The 17188-nt window shown below is 45.6% G+C and overlaps 1 protein-coding gene across 9 annotated transcripts in view; it reads right to left on the minus strand.

Moving 5' to 3' along the window:
• Window positions 1-1738: 1738 nt before the first annotated feature.
• The window catches only part of ACER2 (alkaline ceramidase 2), a 33618-nt gene continuing 18168 nt past the window's right edge, over window positions 1739-17188 (minus strand). For 2 of the 9 annotated variants that reach the window (XM_027615231.2, XM_027615236.2), the window contains 4 exons: window positions 16408-16545; window positions 10026-10132; window positions 9720-9857; window positions 1739-5997 (listed from right to left, as the gene is read on the minus strand). In XM_027615231.2, coding sequence (XP_027471032.2) covers window positions 5726-5997; window positions 9720-9857; window positions 10026-10132; window positions 16408-16545 — 655 coding nt within the window. In that variant the 3' untranslated portion in view covers window positions 1739-5725. The remainder of the gene's footprint in view (window positions 5998-9719; window positions 9858-10025; window positions 10133-16407; window positions 16546-17188) is intronic. The other 7 variants (XM_027615232.2, XM_027615237.2, XM_027615233.2 and 4 more) reach the window with 4 other exon arrangements.

Genomic DNA, 17188 nt, shown 5'->3' on the forward strand with positions numbered 1-17188 from the left:
ACTTAACTCCAATGGATTAAAAAAAAAAAACTTCCTCTAGATCACAACTATGTTGACTCAGTTTTATGTGCAGGAAACCATTTGCTTTATGGTATCCGGCCGATTTTTAGAATTCTGAGATCAAACATCTAGAGGGTGAAGGAGTCGCTGGGGGAAGCGAGGAGGGGGGAAAAAAGCAGTGATGCTTGGGGGCAAAAAAGCAGGAACACCTACTTGGACACAGAAAGAAGTTGTGTGACTTGTGGGAGTTTTGAGATAGTTATATTGAGTTCGGTGGTGATTTGCTATTGGGAAGTTCTCCAAGTGCACCACTGAGAGGAATACCTGAAAAGGCCACAAGATGGCAATATCACTCCATGAGTCGCTCCCGGTCCTTCCCACCCCGTAGCTATGGCTTTCTTTGTTCAGACCTCCTTCCCTAGCAAATGTCACCAATACCACCGTCCATTTTGTGTCTCTTCATGCTCCTGGCCTTCCCATAAGCCACTTTCTTGTGACTAGCCTTAATGCAAAAGCTACTGATTTTTATTGCTACTTGTTAAATTTTTAAGATAGTGATACGGTCTCTATTCTCTTGTAAAAGCAGCTGAATCAAATGTCTTAATAAGAAATATAAAATAAACCAACCAAAAACACTTGAGGTTGATCTTTCCCTTTGTGTCAGTTACCATCCAGAGAGACTTCCCAGGGAGGTGGGGTGTCACCCACCAGGCCTGGAGATAGCCTTAAGTGAGCACCTTTGTTTCTAAGACAAATCCTTAGCTGGGGAAATAGGCTGCCAGTGCCCTTACGTTGGGGCAGGAAGGAGGCTGAGCCCCCCCCCCAGCGCATGAAGGACAAAAACCCCAAATGTTCTACCTCTTAAACTTTTTTATTATGGAAAAATTCAACTATACAAAAGCTAGAATAATAGGACAGACCCTGATACAATCATATGGAGGGTCTGCTACTATAAACCAGGAAAGAGCCTTGAGGCAAATGTAAGCTCCCAGTTTGTTAAGGACACTTAAAATGTGCATTGCTAGCATCGTGGGTCTCCCCCTCCAGCCCTTCATAATGGCAAGTCCTGACTTAGAGGAGGGGCAGACCACTGGTTTTAGAGGCCAGTTGGGAACGCAGACCCGTGGAGGTGACCAATTTCAGCCCCAAGGAGGATTTGAATCCTGGTCTAGTGACCTATCCTGCGGGAGCTCTTTATTTGGGTGGCTCCTAGGGATAGCCGAATTCCCAGAAAATTACATGGATACTCATTTTCCTAGGGAGAAGACTCCTGTTCCCACCAGCTTGTAAAAAGTCTATGTGGCCATTCCTTATCCCTTCACCCAGGCCAGAAAAAAAAAGTCTAAAAAACCCACTGTAATGATGCCAATAATGCTGACCCTGACCCCGTCTCTCTCCTGATGGTCACACTGTTCTTTTAAATATGGCCCATGAAATCTTTAATAATAAAAAAAAAAATGGTCATAGGGAATTAAAAACAGGTACATACAGAATTTTCCTGCTAAAGAAATTCACTGTGCATTTGGGGCACTTCATATGGGAAATACTAGGCATGTTAATTTCAAAGCTCTGAGAAGAAACAACTACTCCAATCGAAAGTATGTTTAGTAATAACGACACCCAAATTCATTAACACATTGATTTGGGGAAAATGTGCTTTGCCTGACAATCCATTAACTGCATTTTTCATTTTCAGGTATTTCAGAAATCATTTTGGAAATAAACACAAACATACATATTCACAGACAATGCCACTTACGGCTTTAATATCGAATATAACCATCATAGCTCACAAAAATAGCATAAAGTGCAAAAGCTCCATTTCAAAAGGCTTCAAATCACTCCCAAACAATGGAGACTAAATGCTACCACAGCCAGTGGGTACACCACCCTTATACCGCACAACTCTATAAAGTATAAAACAAGGGATATATCTGAAAATATATATGCTCTGATTACACACTGTGATTATAAAATAGTCTTCAATCTGGTTTAACAGAGAAAGAAACCATTCAATTAGTCCTTTTTTTTTTTTTTTTTTTAAATCTGTAGGAGAATGTCCTTAAAATCCATTGAGAACCCCGATCTGGCCTGCCAATTCTCTTTAGCCAGCTGGAATGGTAGCACCCAGGCAAAGAGCTGGCAATGAAAGGTTCCAAGCTCATTTGGGGAAAAGGAGCTAGGAGAGGGGGGCTCGTTGGACAAGCTTCGGCCCTCCCCCATCCTCCAGAGATGGTTGCGCGTCAGCCCCCAGGGATGAAGAGCCAAGGAGACTCCATCCCATTCTCAGAGCCTCCGACATGGCGCCGGCTCACATAAGCGTGACGAACTGGTGAGAAGTTTTAAAACACCTGAGAATTCAATAAAAAGAACAAGTTACGGTATTTTTCAGAAAGTCTGTGCTTGATGACCATCAAGCTTAGATCCCCCCAACAGAACATCTTGGGTCCGCAAATAACGTTGTGGGCACTCATCCGAGGGACAGGCCTAGTTTCCCCCAAAATGTAGCCTGTTACCAGAGTCAGGTATCTTTTCCCCCTACACCTTAAATATATTCACTGAAGTGCTAACAAATACAATCAGAATCATAAAGAGAAAAGATTTTTTTCTAAAAATCAAGATTCAATCAAACACTGTAAAATAAGAATCAGACTTAAATGATTGCTTGGTAACTAGGATAATAATGTTTAATATCTTAGATCCAATTCCTGCCGGTTCTCGATCTTGCAAATTCTATCTAAGCAGAATAAAACTGTGATAGGTCACGGCAGCCCCTCACTGTGACTAACTCCCAAACATCAAATCTCCATGTCCCTGCATTATTAGGGGAAAAAAAACAAAAAGATTCTTGATTGCACATCAATTAATAAGCTATTCACTTTTTTTAAATCTGAAAACCTGTAGAGCCCTATTTTTAACAGCGGTTTCCCGTGACCTGTCAATCCAAGAGCAGAGGCCTCTCGAAAAGTAGAATTCAGTTCATTATTTCTTAGGACCCATTCATGCCAGGTTCAATTTAAAAAGACTCAGCAGTAAGTCAGAATCCAGTGATGAGCTCTCAAGTGTACAGCTCCAACCGGTGTGTGTCCCAAAAGCTGCTCTTCATGAAAAACACACAATTGGCATTTAAAATCCATTCAAGCAATCGGATGAACTGTCCACTCTAAAAGTCAGCTACTTACAACTCTGTGGTGGGAGGAAAGGGGGAAGATGAGAAGGAAATACACCAAATACCAAAATATTAACAATGATTGTCCTTGGCCAGTAGAAACGCAGACTTTTTTTCTCTTCAACTTTCCTGTAGTTTTCCAATTTTCTTTCAAGAGTGTTTAGTGCTAGAAAAGCATCATAAATATAAATGTAAATATAAGTATGATGCCATAAGACTAACTTCAAAAAAGATTGTTCAACTCCTACTTTCTCAATTTACCATCTTCACACTATCAAGCTAGAGTGATTTTTTTTGTCCAAGAGTTCTGTTTTTGTCCTCAAATAGACCCATTCCGTACTTCTTTATCAGCCCTCAGCTCATTAAAAACAATCTCTAGAAGGGCCTTCTGTTTTTGGGGGGTTGTTTTTTGGGTTTAACAGCAAAAACATCCCTTCTGACATCTGAACTAAATCGTTTGTCTTGTAGAAAATGGATGGAAACAGCTCTGTGAGTTGGGGGCACTGATTTCCTTATTTCCAGCAGTCATGTTGTATCCCTATTTCCAAAGGACACTCAGAAATTTCCAGAAGAGCAAGGTCAAAGAGTTGAGAGCTGGAGGTGATGTTCCTCAGGGATCCACCCCTTTACCTGCTAGGGAGACACAGTCCCTCCTTGACTGCTGGAACAATGTTCCCATCACTGAGGAACTCCCAAGACAGCAATTAAACCTCACATATAACACAAACACTTCCCACACCCCTGCCTCTCCCCAACCACGCTTCCACACTAAGACAGCTGGACCTGAAGTACATCAAAGCTTCCCCTTACTTTGGAGCATTTTTATACTGCAGAATGGATGAGCCCAGAATCCATGCCTGGTAAAATTAATCTGAATCGAGGACTGCTATTTCCCTTTAAAAAATTCTAGACCACAGTTTTAAAACTCTCGGATGGAACCACCTAGGTGTCAGAGGTGCGTTAGAACCCCACAAATACATAAATACCTTTCTTCAAAGTATTTTTTTAAACCATAATAAACAGGTACACTCCTTCAACACCAAATTTTTTACCATGGAAACCACAATTTAACTTGCACTTTCACTGCATGATATTAGAGAAATAGATAAGTTTAACCTTCAAATAAACTTAAACGGATAGAACATATTTCTCACATTTGGGTTCCCTCAAGATTTCTTAGTGTAAGTAGGGTTCTGCTAAAAATAACTTGAAAACCACAGGAGAACAATGTCATTCATTTTTAAACCCTCGGTTCATTGCTCCTTATTGGACTTTTCACCTTCGATCCTGTACAAAATTCTAATCAAAGCAAGAGTTCCCAGACATGCCACGGACTGGCACTGCCCAACTCTTCGGTCCTTGGTGACACAACTCCTGCCCTCACAAGGGCACCTCCTCCTGCTCTTTCACAATGGAATGCTGCAAGGCAGGAGATGTCGGAGCTTCAGTGAGTATCCCTGAGGCCCTGTATTCCCCCCCACACACCGTGATGACCATTCTGGAGTCTTCATTCAGCCCAGTGAAGAGGTTAGTGGTAGCCAGTGTCATTTGAGCTGAGGAAGACCTCTGAAGGCAACAGACTTGCCCACTGCACCCGCAACCCCAAAAGCCAGCATGTAGTCCCCTCAGTCCTCGAGAGAAGCAGTGGTCAGATGCTCGGAGAAACAGCAGGAAGCACCTTGTACTGTGAGACTATGGAGTACGACTCCCGCAGGAAATACCGGACTTCCAGAATAGAAGGCTTCCCATCAGCAAAAGTTTCCAGAACTTCGTGTTGGCTCCAGATGTTGAACGAGGATCCCCACCGTGACCATCCCAAGGCCTTGACCTTACAGAGCTCAGCAGTAAGGAGCAGGGGTCTATGTGCAGAGGGCTCAACCACACCTATTCTCGGTGTGCTGGAGGCCACTGGGCTGGGGGGGGGGGGGGGGCGGGCAACAAAGTCGACATTTAGGAATTGTGCTCATCTTCAAGAATGGCTTAAAGTGGAGTGTAGCTTTTGGCACAGAGGGTTTTTCCGTCTGCTTCACCCTCCTCTGAAGTCCCCGTCACTCAGCAGAGGTAGTAGAGAAAGGATTCACAAGCACATGTAAAATCCAGTTACTGAGATCTCCCAGTGGACTAGCAGCCTCCTCAGCCACAAGCCCTGTGGGGGTTTCATTGGCTTGCTTTTATTTTAGGACTGTTTTCCCAAATGAAAATCCCTGGCATCTTCCATCAGTCAGCCCGTCTTGCCTGTCACAGAGTTTGTATGTCAGCAAGAGCGTCCACTCTGAGAGCCCATGGGAATCGTGGGGTCTGCAGCAAACTCCTCCTGGGAAATGAGGCTCCCCAAAAGGACTGCTCTGCCATCACAAAGGATTCAGCCCAACCAGTCACTGCATCTGAAAGGGACACTGAGAAGATCTACCTGGTGGCCCTCAGTTCTGCACTTTCCATCCTCGGGAACGGGGCAGACCCTCCTCCTCATGCACACTGGAGTCCTGGTGGGCCACAGACACGCTAGTCAGAGCTCAAGGGAACAGAATACTAAGAAGACAGACCCTACCCCCAACTCTACAAACCACCGGCTGTCTTTGCCGGCAAGCGAAGCCCAGTGCAGGAGGGAAAACAAGCAGAGAAGCCAGCCACTGCCTTGCCATCACGTGATCTTGACCGGTGATTTCTTGCTGGCACACAGGAGCGACACGTAGGGGACGCCGATGAAGGCCCATTTCTCGCTGGGCCAGAACTTGATGACAGGGCCCTGCTCGGGGATCTCGGAGGCAGCATCGAAGTAGGCAAAGCATACACAGCCCAGGTAGGCAGCAAGGCAGATGAGAATGTGCCTGCAAAACGACACAGGAGGTGAGCACCCAGCAGGCGCAAACAAAGATGGCCGCTTTCCGGCGAGCCTGCCCCTCCCCCCCTCCTGCTCTGCCCCGCCCCGCTCCGCCCTCCCTGAAGGGAAGGACTGCACAGCGCCCCTTCCAACAAGGAAGGAGTAAGGTAACCAACAAGCCTCGGAATAGCAGGAGAGCTATAAATCTGGAGCAAACACGGCCTGTTATAGAAAGTTCTGAAATATTCCACGTGGTAACAGGAACAAACATGCAAATGCCTTTGGAGCTCAACCCTGAAGACCGAGGCCCAAGGATTTAAAATAGGTGCTAAGAAGATGCGACCAACTGAGAACATCTGATGATAAGATCCGCCTTCTTCCTCCAACAGTTTTTATACATAGCTTATGGCCTTTATTACAAATCCTTTTATACTGACTAAACTGCTTTTACAGTTTAGTAGGGGAACTTTTTTACTTTACTGTGTCTGTAAAAAGTTTTAACATGAATCTTTTATCAAGCAAGGGACCATTTAAAAGCAGGTAACCCTTCCCTCTACTCTAGACTGAAATTGAATTCCAGATGAGCTAAAGACCAAAAACCTATTTTTAAGATATTTTCTTTGACTATATTATTATGAACTGTGGTGGGGGAGGCCTTTCTGATACTGAAAAGTCCAGAAATCCTATAGGAAGAGACTGACGATGGGAGAACATGAGGTTGAAAACCAATAGGGCACAAAAATACCATCATATACTGAAAGACCAATGGGAAACGGGGTAGGGGGGTGAGATATTTGTACCATATGACCAAAGAGTTAAAATCCCTATATTCTGGGGCACCTGGGTGGCACAGTCCGTTAAGCAACCAACTCTTGATTTTGGCTCGGGTCATGATCTGAGGATCCTGAGATCCAGCCCTTTGTGGGGCTCTGCACTGAGCATGGACCCTGCTTAGCATTCTCCCTCTCCCTCTCCCTCTCCCTCGCATACATGTGCTCTCTCTCAAAAAAATAAAAAAATAAAATCCCTATATTCCAAAGAACTCTCAAAAAGGAATCATTTCACAGAATGCCCTTTAAAACAATCAGGGTGGGGGCAGGCCGTGGGTAAAGATGATTGACTTTGGCCTCAGGCTGATAAATACTGAAACTGGATGTTGCCTCCATGAGGGCTCAATGTAGTATTCTCCGTACTCTTGAAAATGATGCAAATTTGCATAATACATACAGTTATTGGACAGTAATGACTGGTTACTCTGTGCCAGACACCAGGTGCTAGATATAAATTTTTAAAAATAGGAACACTGCACACGGAAGACAAATGAAAAGTACCTTTCAACCTAAGAAATGTGCACAGTGAACTTACACTGGAAAAGATGCTCAACAATAATGCTAATTTTTTACAAAGACATAAAAATATTTTTAATCAGGTTAACAAGATTTAAGAGTTAATATCTAGTATATATGAAAGTACGGGTAAAAGAGACTTTAATAAAAAGTGTGCATTAATACTTTGGAGATAGAGATCTATATATGTACCTGCATCTATAGATATAAAAAATTTAACCAAAGGAAATGTTCAGGCATGTGAACAAATAACCTAATTATCTATTAATAGAGAGATTGGCTAAATGAATTCTAAAGCATCTATAATGTGAAATATTAACTGGACACAAAAAAATGGAAGATAATATGTGTGCATTGGTAAGGAAAGTTGTCCACAACCTAGTACTCCCTATGTAAGAAAAAGCAAAACAAAACACATGTATCACATATAGAATGATGCTATGTTTTTAAAAAGTAGAATTAGAGAAATAGACATGAAAAATCTGGAAGGTGGGGTACATGGGTGGCACAGTCAGTTAGGCGGCCAACTCTTGTTTTTGGCTCAGGTCATGATCTCAGGGTTGTGAGATCGAGCCCTACGTTGGGCTCTGCACTGAGCGTGGAGTCTGCTTAAGTTCCTCTCTCCCTCTCCCTCTGCCCCTCCCCTCCCATGCTCACTCACCCGTGCTTGCTTGCGTGCATGCTCTCTAATAAATCGTCTTTTTAAAAAAATCTGGAAGGAGGGGCACCTGGCTGGCTGAGTCGGTGGAGTGTGTGACTCTTGATCTCGGGGTTGTGAGTTCAAACACCACGTTAGGGACAGTAATTACTTAAAATTGAAAATCTTAAAATCTGGAAGGATTAACCTCAGGCTGTTAACAATTATCACTCTTTGGTGCACACAATTATGAAAGCCCCTCTATACTTCTGTTTAAATTTGTTCTTAAAATGCCATAACTGGGACAAAAATACGGTTCAACTTTGAAAAAGCAGGAAGTATACCAAACTTAGAAACAAATTCAAGTCTGAGCCAAAGTTATTACAATCTAATTTTTGAATTTTGCTTAAATAGCTAACGTTACCAAGATACTTGGACTGATAAAAATATGTACTTTACCTTGAATGAGGTCATATTTACACATGTGTATACATATATCAAAACTCATCAAAGCATACACTTAAAATCTGCATTTTATTATCTCCGTTATAACTCAAATTTACAGTGCGTAAATTCACTAGTGTGAGTCGAGGTTGAACCTAAAAAAAATACCAGGAAAAGGACCCTCAGACTGGAATCTCCGGTCTGTGCCGTTTCTCTTTGTTCTGTCTTTTGCAAACAGTCCTGGAGTCCCCAGGCCTTAAACTGAGAGCAAGTCGGGTCTCATGCTAGATCTATACAAGTTCCCATGTTCAAGGAAATTCACACGAGTTCTTTCAAACCCTAGAGTTTTAGGCATCTCCTGAGAGAAGTCAAACGTCTTCTGAACCTCGGACCTAATAAAGTTTTTCCAACTCCTTACCACTAGAATTCTCCCTGGGGGCTCTCAATTTACAAGGGACATTCTAAAGCAGATTTCCCTAGATCCCTGTTCTCTTTTGCAATCAGAAGTTCTGGGGGACAGGGAAACAGGGCTCTGGGTTGGGTGCTGAAGCAGTTCATAGGAAAAAACCACCCGACTTCCTCCTCAGTGTTCTGACTGTAGGGGTCTGCATGCTGTTTAATAAACTGCTTTTTTTTTTTTTCCTTTAACCGTGTATCCTGAGCATGCCAACGCATAGCTGCTCCAGTTCCCAATGACTCAACTCCCAGGTGAGTGATCCTGAACAATGAATTCACTTCTCTGGGCATCGGTCTCTACCTGTAAAGTGAATGGGTGAGACTGTCCCCAGCTGGCCTGTGATGCCTTCACCTGGTCACTCGGGCATCCCAGTCCCCACATCACCTCTGTCCCAAGCTTTCCCCACCCCCACCCGACCCTGGACGATCTAGCTAGAGCTCAGGTTACGGATTCGGTTTTCAAACTCCTTTATGCTTTAGTAATGGAGCTAGAGGTAAGAGACCGCAGACTCGAGGCACACACAACAGGTCTTTTTGTTCCGGCTGAGCCTGCTCCCTGGAGCCTATGCTGCGTTTGACAATACCTTCCGTTGCTTCCGGAAGGTCTGACCGTCTCTGTGAGGAAAGAGATGCACCCAGGCCGTGCTCCGTCCTCTTGCACACCTGCCGCACCGTGCAGGGAAAAGAACAGCGGGTGCAGACCCCCGTCCGGTGGCTGGGGCCTACCACACGCAGTGCAGACCCCCGTCCGGTGGCTGGGGCCTACCACACGCAGTGCAGACCCCCGTCCGGTGGCTGGGGCCTACCACACGCAGTGCAGACCCCCGTCCGGTGGCTGGGGCTTACCACACGCAGTGCAGGTAGGGAAAGTGGAAGGACGAAAGCAGCTCACAGAAGGCTCGGTCACTGATCCAGCAGAAGAGCGCCAGGGTCCACCAGAGGCCGGAGAAGAGGCCCAGCTTGAAGACACGCACGTTGTCACACCTGCACAGGGATCCAGAAAGCAAGTCACCCTCAGTCTGGGTTGTCACCCACCTTGCTGGCCCCTTTCTTCTGGCTCCTCACACCTCCCCACCCCAGCCCCTCGGCCCTGGAGGTCCCACCCAACATCCTGTCACCCCACAAGCCTGTGGATATAGATACCATACGTACATACACAGATGACTCCCAAAGCCGTGTTCTCACCCAGGCCTCTCCCTGACTCGAGACTCACATATGCAGCTACCTTCCGGACATGTCCACCCATGTGTAACACAGACCTAAATTTAACATGTCCATAATGAACTCCTGTTTTCCTACATACTCTGCCCCTCGCTGCCTCTCCTCAATTCCCCGCCCCCCCAAGGATCCCTGCGCTCCTCAAATAGCCCCGTCATGTTCCCCAGACCTTAGCATTGGCTGTTCCTGCCACCTGGAATGCTCTTCCTCACATAACCACCTGGTTCACCGACTCCCGAGTCTCTGCTCAAATGTCCCTCAGTAAACCCTTTCCTGACCACTGTTAACAATTGCACCACGGGTCTCCACCCCCTAAGCGACGCTGCCCCCACCATTTCCTTCTTCTCTCCTCTAATTTCTCTGTAGGGATTATAACCCCTCTAGCAGCCTCCATGTTTTCCCTGTTGACAGTTGGTCTTCCCCTGGAACAGCGGGGGACACACAGAAGGCTCCCACTATGTGCTGAATGAAAGAGCTCTCACATATGCCAGGACAAAACGTTTTTCAGAAATGTTTTTCAGTTAACAGCCCAGAGAAATTTCCATTTCCATTTCCTTTCCTTGTTCCTGAATCGTTCATAAAGCGGGGAGGGGGTGACTTCCAGTCCTAGGGTGGGAAGGCCCAGAGGCAGCTGGTGGCTGAGGGTCCTTCCTGGCCCTCCCTCAGGGACTCCTTCCCTCCACAGACCACTCCCAGGTCAGTCAAGCTCTCTCTTGGGACCCAGAGTCCGACGTAACATCTGCCCCCCGAGAAGGGGCCGCAGCTATTTGTTCATATTTGTTGTACAAGTGTCAGAAACCTGACTGGTTGGTACCTTTCCCAGCCGCCTGAGGAAGCATCAGCGAAACCAGGATGGGCAGTAGGTTCATAAAGGCCTACTCAAAAAAACAAATGCCCTTTTGGAGGAGAGCTAAATGTATTCCTTGAAAAAAAATTTCTGAAACAATAGAGGCCCAGGGCTGGAGACACTAAATTCCTACTTAGCTCTGTTGAACCTCTCGCCCTCACAGAGGCTCCTCCTCTCTCTCAGCTCAGCTTTCTCTGCCTTCTCAGGTCTCGGCTTCCAGGGCGCCTTCTCAAATAGACTTTCTCCGACAGCCCCCACCCCTACTACGTCATCCGCACCGTGAGCACCAGCCATTTTCCTTCATAACACTCAACACAAACTGACATTGTCTTCATTGGTGTAGTTATTTGTTGAAGGTCTAATATCCGAGTAGACAGTAAGCTCGGCGAGAGTAGGAACTCTACCTGCTTTTCACCAAGTATATACGGTGTATGACCCAGAAGAGGCATGAAATAAATGCTAGCTGAATGAATAAATAAAACAAGGAAGTAAAGGAAAATGTTAATTGGATTCCAGTGATCTAAGGAGCACATTTTTTCCCAGATTTTTTTTTTTTTTAAACAGTACCCACGTTGATTGGGTACCAAATTCTCTTGAATGCATGCTAGGCACTTGTGAAAGGCAAAATGAAAAGGCCTCGGGCGCCTGGGTGGCTCAGTTGGTTAAGCGACTGCCTTCGGCTCGGGTCATGATCCTGGAGTCCCGGGATCGAGTCCCGCATCGGGCTCCCTGCTCAGCGGGGAGTCTGCTTCTCCCTCTGACCCTCTTCCCTCTCGTGCTTTCTATCTCTCATTCTCTCTCTCAAATAAATAAATAAAATCTTTAAAAAAAAAAAAAAAAAATGAAAAGGCCTCTTGCCTCGCTATTTTAAAAGATAAAATGAAAACGGACAAACAAGTGCCAACAACTATAGACAATTTGGTACAAGAGAACCCATGTACACTCAATTCAATTAAACCTAGAAACCTTGAGTTAAGGAACACCCCAGAACACAGCATGCTGGAGAGGCAGTGCCTGTGTCGAGTGACATTCTGTCTCTCTTGCCAGGGATGAGTCATGTGGGGGGAAAGCCCTGCAAAGTCAGGGTCTCAGGGTGGCCTGGTACGGTCCCTTCCTCTGTTGCTAGAGGGACAGGTCCTGCTACCTGCTGCTGACCAGGCCTATCTGCATTTGGGTCTTGCCCAAACCTGGGCTCCTTTGGGTTTTATTCCCACTTCTCAGGGCTCCTACCAAAATACCAACGTGAGATTAAATGAAAAAAACAGATCAAAGGTGATAGATACAACAGGACCCTATTATAGGATAAAAAAATCTGAGCTGATATCTGTTCTCCTTTTCTTAACCCTTTGTTGTATTCTCAAAGTTGTCCTTAACAGACTCACTCCTATAATCAGGAAAAAAAAAAAAAAACACCTACTTTAAAATATATTAAATGCAGCTGAATCACTTCATAATATGACAACACAAATTTCAGTAAATGTCCGGTCATAACCCCAAATAAAATGTTGTTGCCACATGGTCTGAGAGAAAGTTCAGAAAGGACAATGAAAATAAAAAACTAGAAACAAGCTCTAGCAACAAGGCTAATGAGAAACAGAAAGCTTCCCTAGCTCCTTTGAGCAGAGGGAGGCCGGAGGAGAAATATTTAGCTGCTACATTACAGATTATCGCTAATGTCAGCAGGGAAGGTCCCGGAAGGAAATGCAAAGAGCAGTAAGGGCATCCCCTGTCTGGGAATTGTATCAAAGCAGGCCAACAACCATCTTCTCTTTCCTTGTTGGGACTCAGGGGGAACTGGGACACAGCGGTGAACATAGGGGCCTTGTTCCTGTCCATGGAGTCTATATCAAGAAAAGGGACAGACACTAAACAAAAAACCAGCACGAATAATTCTTCAGTTACATCTGGGAGGGGTGCAGAAAGAAGTTGGAGGTGCTATGAGCAACTGAGCCAAATAGGTGAGTCAACGATGAGCCAGAAGTGAGCCAAGCAGGAGAGTCAGAGGAAGGGACAGCAGGAGCAAGGACCTGGGGGCCAGGAAAGGTCAGAACAGCTAGCGGACAGAATGTGTGGGGGGGGGGGGGCTTCGTGCAGGACAGATCAGCAGGTGGGGGCCATGTTAGGATTTTGACATTCATTCTAATTGCAAGGTCAGCTAAAAAAGACTATTAGAGGCACATAGGGGCCCTATTGAGGATATTGAACTTGATGTCAATCGTCATGTCAACTAAGAGAAAAATGAAAGTGATGAGACAGGATGTTCAGGGAAGAAAGAAGGAGCAGGCTTCTGCTTTGGGCAAATGGGTAAGTGGTGCTCCCATTTGCTGGAAGTACTAAGAGAACCGGAACTAGAAAAGTCAGATCAGGAATCTGGTTGAATTCAAGACAGCTGTGACAGGTGGCGTCAGAGGCTAGATGCGCCGTGGTGGAGGAAGAAGGAAGGACAGAGTCAGACACACACCTGGGAGTCATTTGCACGTGTTCAGTAACGAATGCCATGGCTGTCCGTGAGATCCTCCAGGGCCAAGTGTAGAGGGAGGAAAGCCAAAGTGAGAGGTCCCCCTTAAGGGACCCTTACATGCAAAAGTGCGTAGCAAACAAGGAGCTCACATGAGAGACTGAAGAGAAGCTGCCAAAGAGTGAGTGGAATCCCAGGCAGGTGTGGTGTCCTAGGAAGCATGGGGAAGAACGTGTCAAGGATGAGGGGTGGTGAATTGTGCAAGCAGCTGAGAGAAGAGCACTCTTACAGAAGAACCATCACTGGGCATACAACCCAGGCGGACTTAGGTATCGAAGTGGGGCAGAAGCTAGATGGGAGTGGGCTGAAGAAGACAGGAGAGCTGAGGGACGAAGACAACTTTTACGGACGTTGGGCTGCAGTGCCTGGCTGGCTCAACTGGTAGAGCGTGTGACTCTTGATCTCGGGGTCTTGAGTTTGAGCCCCATGTTGAGCATAGAGATCACTTACATATAACAGTAAGCACTTCTAAGACGTTGGGCTATGACAATTGAGAGAAAGAAAGGTGGTGGTTGGAGACAGACCTGGACTGAGCCCAGGCTGAGAGCTAGGGAAGATGGGAGAGGCTCAAGTGTTTTTACAAGCCAATGGGAAGGACGGTTTAAGGAGGGGTGAGGCCCCAGTAGACTAGTTACAGGAAGGAGTAAAGTATGTATAGGAGAATGGAGGAAATGATCCATAGGCAGAAAGACAGACCCCGGCAGGAAGGAGGGATACTTCCCATGATGCTGCCATTTGTAAATGTAATGATGGAGACCCAATGAGCTGCAGTGGGGCTAGCTTTTCAGGGGCAAAGATTTTTTTTTTTTAAGATTTTATTTATTTATTTGACAGACAGACATGGCGAGAGAGGGAACGGAAGCAGGGGGAGGGGGAGAGGGAGAAGCAGGCTTCCCGCGGAGCAGGGAGCCCAATGCGGGGCCCGATCCCAGGACCCTGGGATCATGACCTGAGCCAAAGGCAGATGCTTAACGACTGAGCCACCCAGGCGCCCGAGGGGCAAAAATTTTTAAGTATGAAACAGATGATTTCCTTTGTAATCATGTACAAAGATCAAGAGTATTACAGGAAAATGTGGGTGCCTGGGTGGCTCAGTCAGTTAAGCGTCTACCTCCGGCTCAGGTCGTGATCCCAGGGTCCTGGGATCGAGTCCTGTGCTGGGATCCCAGCTCAGCGGGGAGTCTGCTTCTCCCTCTGCCCCTCCCCCCTGCTTGTGTGCTTTCTCTCTCTTAAATAAATAAATAAAATCTTAAAATAAAAAATTAAAAAAAGGAAAATGTTTCCCTGTTCATAGGTCACACTCTTGAAGCATAATTTATTTAAACCGCAATCTGCCCTAACCACTGTCTTCCTTCATTTGTTCTTGTTTAAATATTATGAGTTAAAAATATTTTCCCTTTCCTTAAGCTACTTCCTAACAAAATTTTCGGCTAAAACATAGTATCAAGAGTTAAAATGAACTAGACTGCAATGAATTCTCAAGAAACATAGCTAGGTCCTGAACATTCTATTCAATTCAGGCCTAATATAAGCCAGTACCCCTGGACTATTACAAATTCATTTCAGATCTCTTTACTGGCAATTTGTGTGTTTTCCGAAGAGCTTCAAAATCCTGTTAGCGTTCTGAAACCAGTCTCTTATTTTTCCACTCCTTCAAGGCTACTGAGGAAAGCCAACAAGACAAGACCGGACAGCATCCTTCGTCTGCCAGCCAGTATTTTTTTTTTTAAAGCCTTTTTTATTTATTTGTCAGAGAGAGAGAGAGCACAAGCAGGAGGAGCGGCAGGCAGAGGGAGAGGGAGAAGCAGGCTCCCCACTGAGCAGGGAGCCCGACGCGGGACTCGATCCCAGGATTCTGGGATCATGACCTGAGCCGAAGGCAGCCCCCAGAGGCAAAGCAGTGGGAAGAACCATGTATCTCCTCTCAAAACAAAGACTGAGAGAAAGCTGTCAACACACGAGCAACTCTCACACAAAAGAAGATAAATATGAGACCTCGGTTAAATACCATGTCTGTAACAATGAGAAAGTCATGAATTAAAATGCACTGCTAAAGATGGGCACAAAGAAAAAGCAACATTTTCTGAGTACTACAATAAGGTCTGATGTATTTTGGGGTTAAAGAAGAAGTCACGTACACACAAGGCTAAACTGTTTCTAGATATCAACCTGAACTTGAGTACAGAACTTTCCAAAGGAAAATCCTTAAGCAAATAGCAAAGGCTTTACCGGATAGGTTGCAAATAAGTAACCAAGTGTCCGAGAGACTAGCACAGTCAACAGTATTATGCCTCCAGTCAATGTTGCCTTGTATAGAGACGTTTGTTTTTCCTTCTGTGTGTGAATGCAATGGCCTCTTTAGGACTTTTCTTCTTATTCTTCTCATATGAACAAATCTATTCTTTGTACAGAAATAAGTCTCACAAGCTGGTCTAGGCACTCACCAGGTCCTTGAGATGTTCCTGCTAAGCTAGCTTCGGATCATTGGGATGCACTGCATCCACTAACCAGCCGCTCCCCTCTTTCTGGAAGTGAGATTAACATTTTGAGCCAAACCATCAAATGTGTTTCCAATCCAACAGTCAGGAACTAACTCTACGTGAAGAGTCAAACTCTGCTTCCACACTTGAGGGCAGTAAAAAAAAACAAAAAAAAAAAAACAAAAAAAACAGAAGCCGGGCGCCTGGGTGGCTCAGTCGGTTAAGCAACCGACTCTTGGTTTCAGCTCAGGTCATGATCTCAGGGTCGTGGGATCGAGCCCTCTGTTGGGCTCTGCGCTCAGCGGGGATTTGGCCTGAGATTCTCCCTCTCCCTCTGGCCCTCTCCCCATTCATGCGCTCTCTCTCTCTCTCTCTCTCTCTCTCAAATCTAAAAAAGACAAAAACAGAAGCTGGTGTGTTCCCAACCCAGGGACAGCCTAAGGGGCAGGTGGGAAAAACAAAGGCACCCACCTTCTTAGCTCTGCAATGAGCAGCACAGTGCAAGGAACCCCGAGGGTCATCAGAGAGATATTGTTGATGGCGGGCTTGACAAACGCCAGGCAAGTCGTGACAGCAGAAAGGACGCAGACCACCGCCTTGAACCTGCCCCTGAATCAATGAAAGCAAACCAAACTGTTAGCCAAGGAGCTCTCGTTTGTTTGGTGAATGCTGGCGAAGTACAGGAACTGCAGACAAGTGTGCGAGCTGGGAGTTGTGCACCGAGTACTGGGAGTCTCAAACCCACTCACGCTCACGGGCTCAGGAATTCCACTTCTAGCAATTTATGCTTAGGCAATAACAGAAATCTGACAAACATTTAGCCAGGAGAATGGTAAAATGAGAATCCATCTCAGTCCCTGAGGGTCAGATATGGATAACTATTTTCTTAGTGTTACTTTTTTCTATACTTTTTTCAGATGTTGTACAGCAGGGTCTAGCAAACGTTTTCTGTAAAGGGTGAGAGTGCAAATGTTTTGGGTTTTGCAGGTCCTCGGACCTCCGCAGCTCCCTAGGTCTGCCCCTGTAGACAAGCGGTAAGGCAATGGGCGTGGCTGTACAGCAATAAAACTTGATTTGCAAAAACAGGCAGTGGATCCATCTGGCTCACAGGACCCAGCTTGCCAACCCCTGTTCTACAAGGTTGAGCGTGGAAGACTTTTATAAGAAAAACAGGGACCATTTACAAACCACAAAGCTCCCTAGCTTAAAAGAAAAAATCTGGGGCGCCTGGGTGGCTCAGTCAGTTAAGCGT

This window comes from Zalophus californianus, chromosome 13 (assembly GCF_009762305.2).
Source record: "Zalophus californianus isolate mZalCal1 chromosome 13, mZalCal1.pri.v2, whole genome shotgun sequence".
NCBI classification, from domain to species: domain Eukaryota; kingdom Metazoa; phylum Chordata; class Mammalia; order Carnivora; family Otariidae; genus Zalophus; species Zalophus californianus.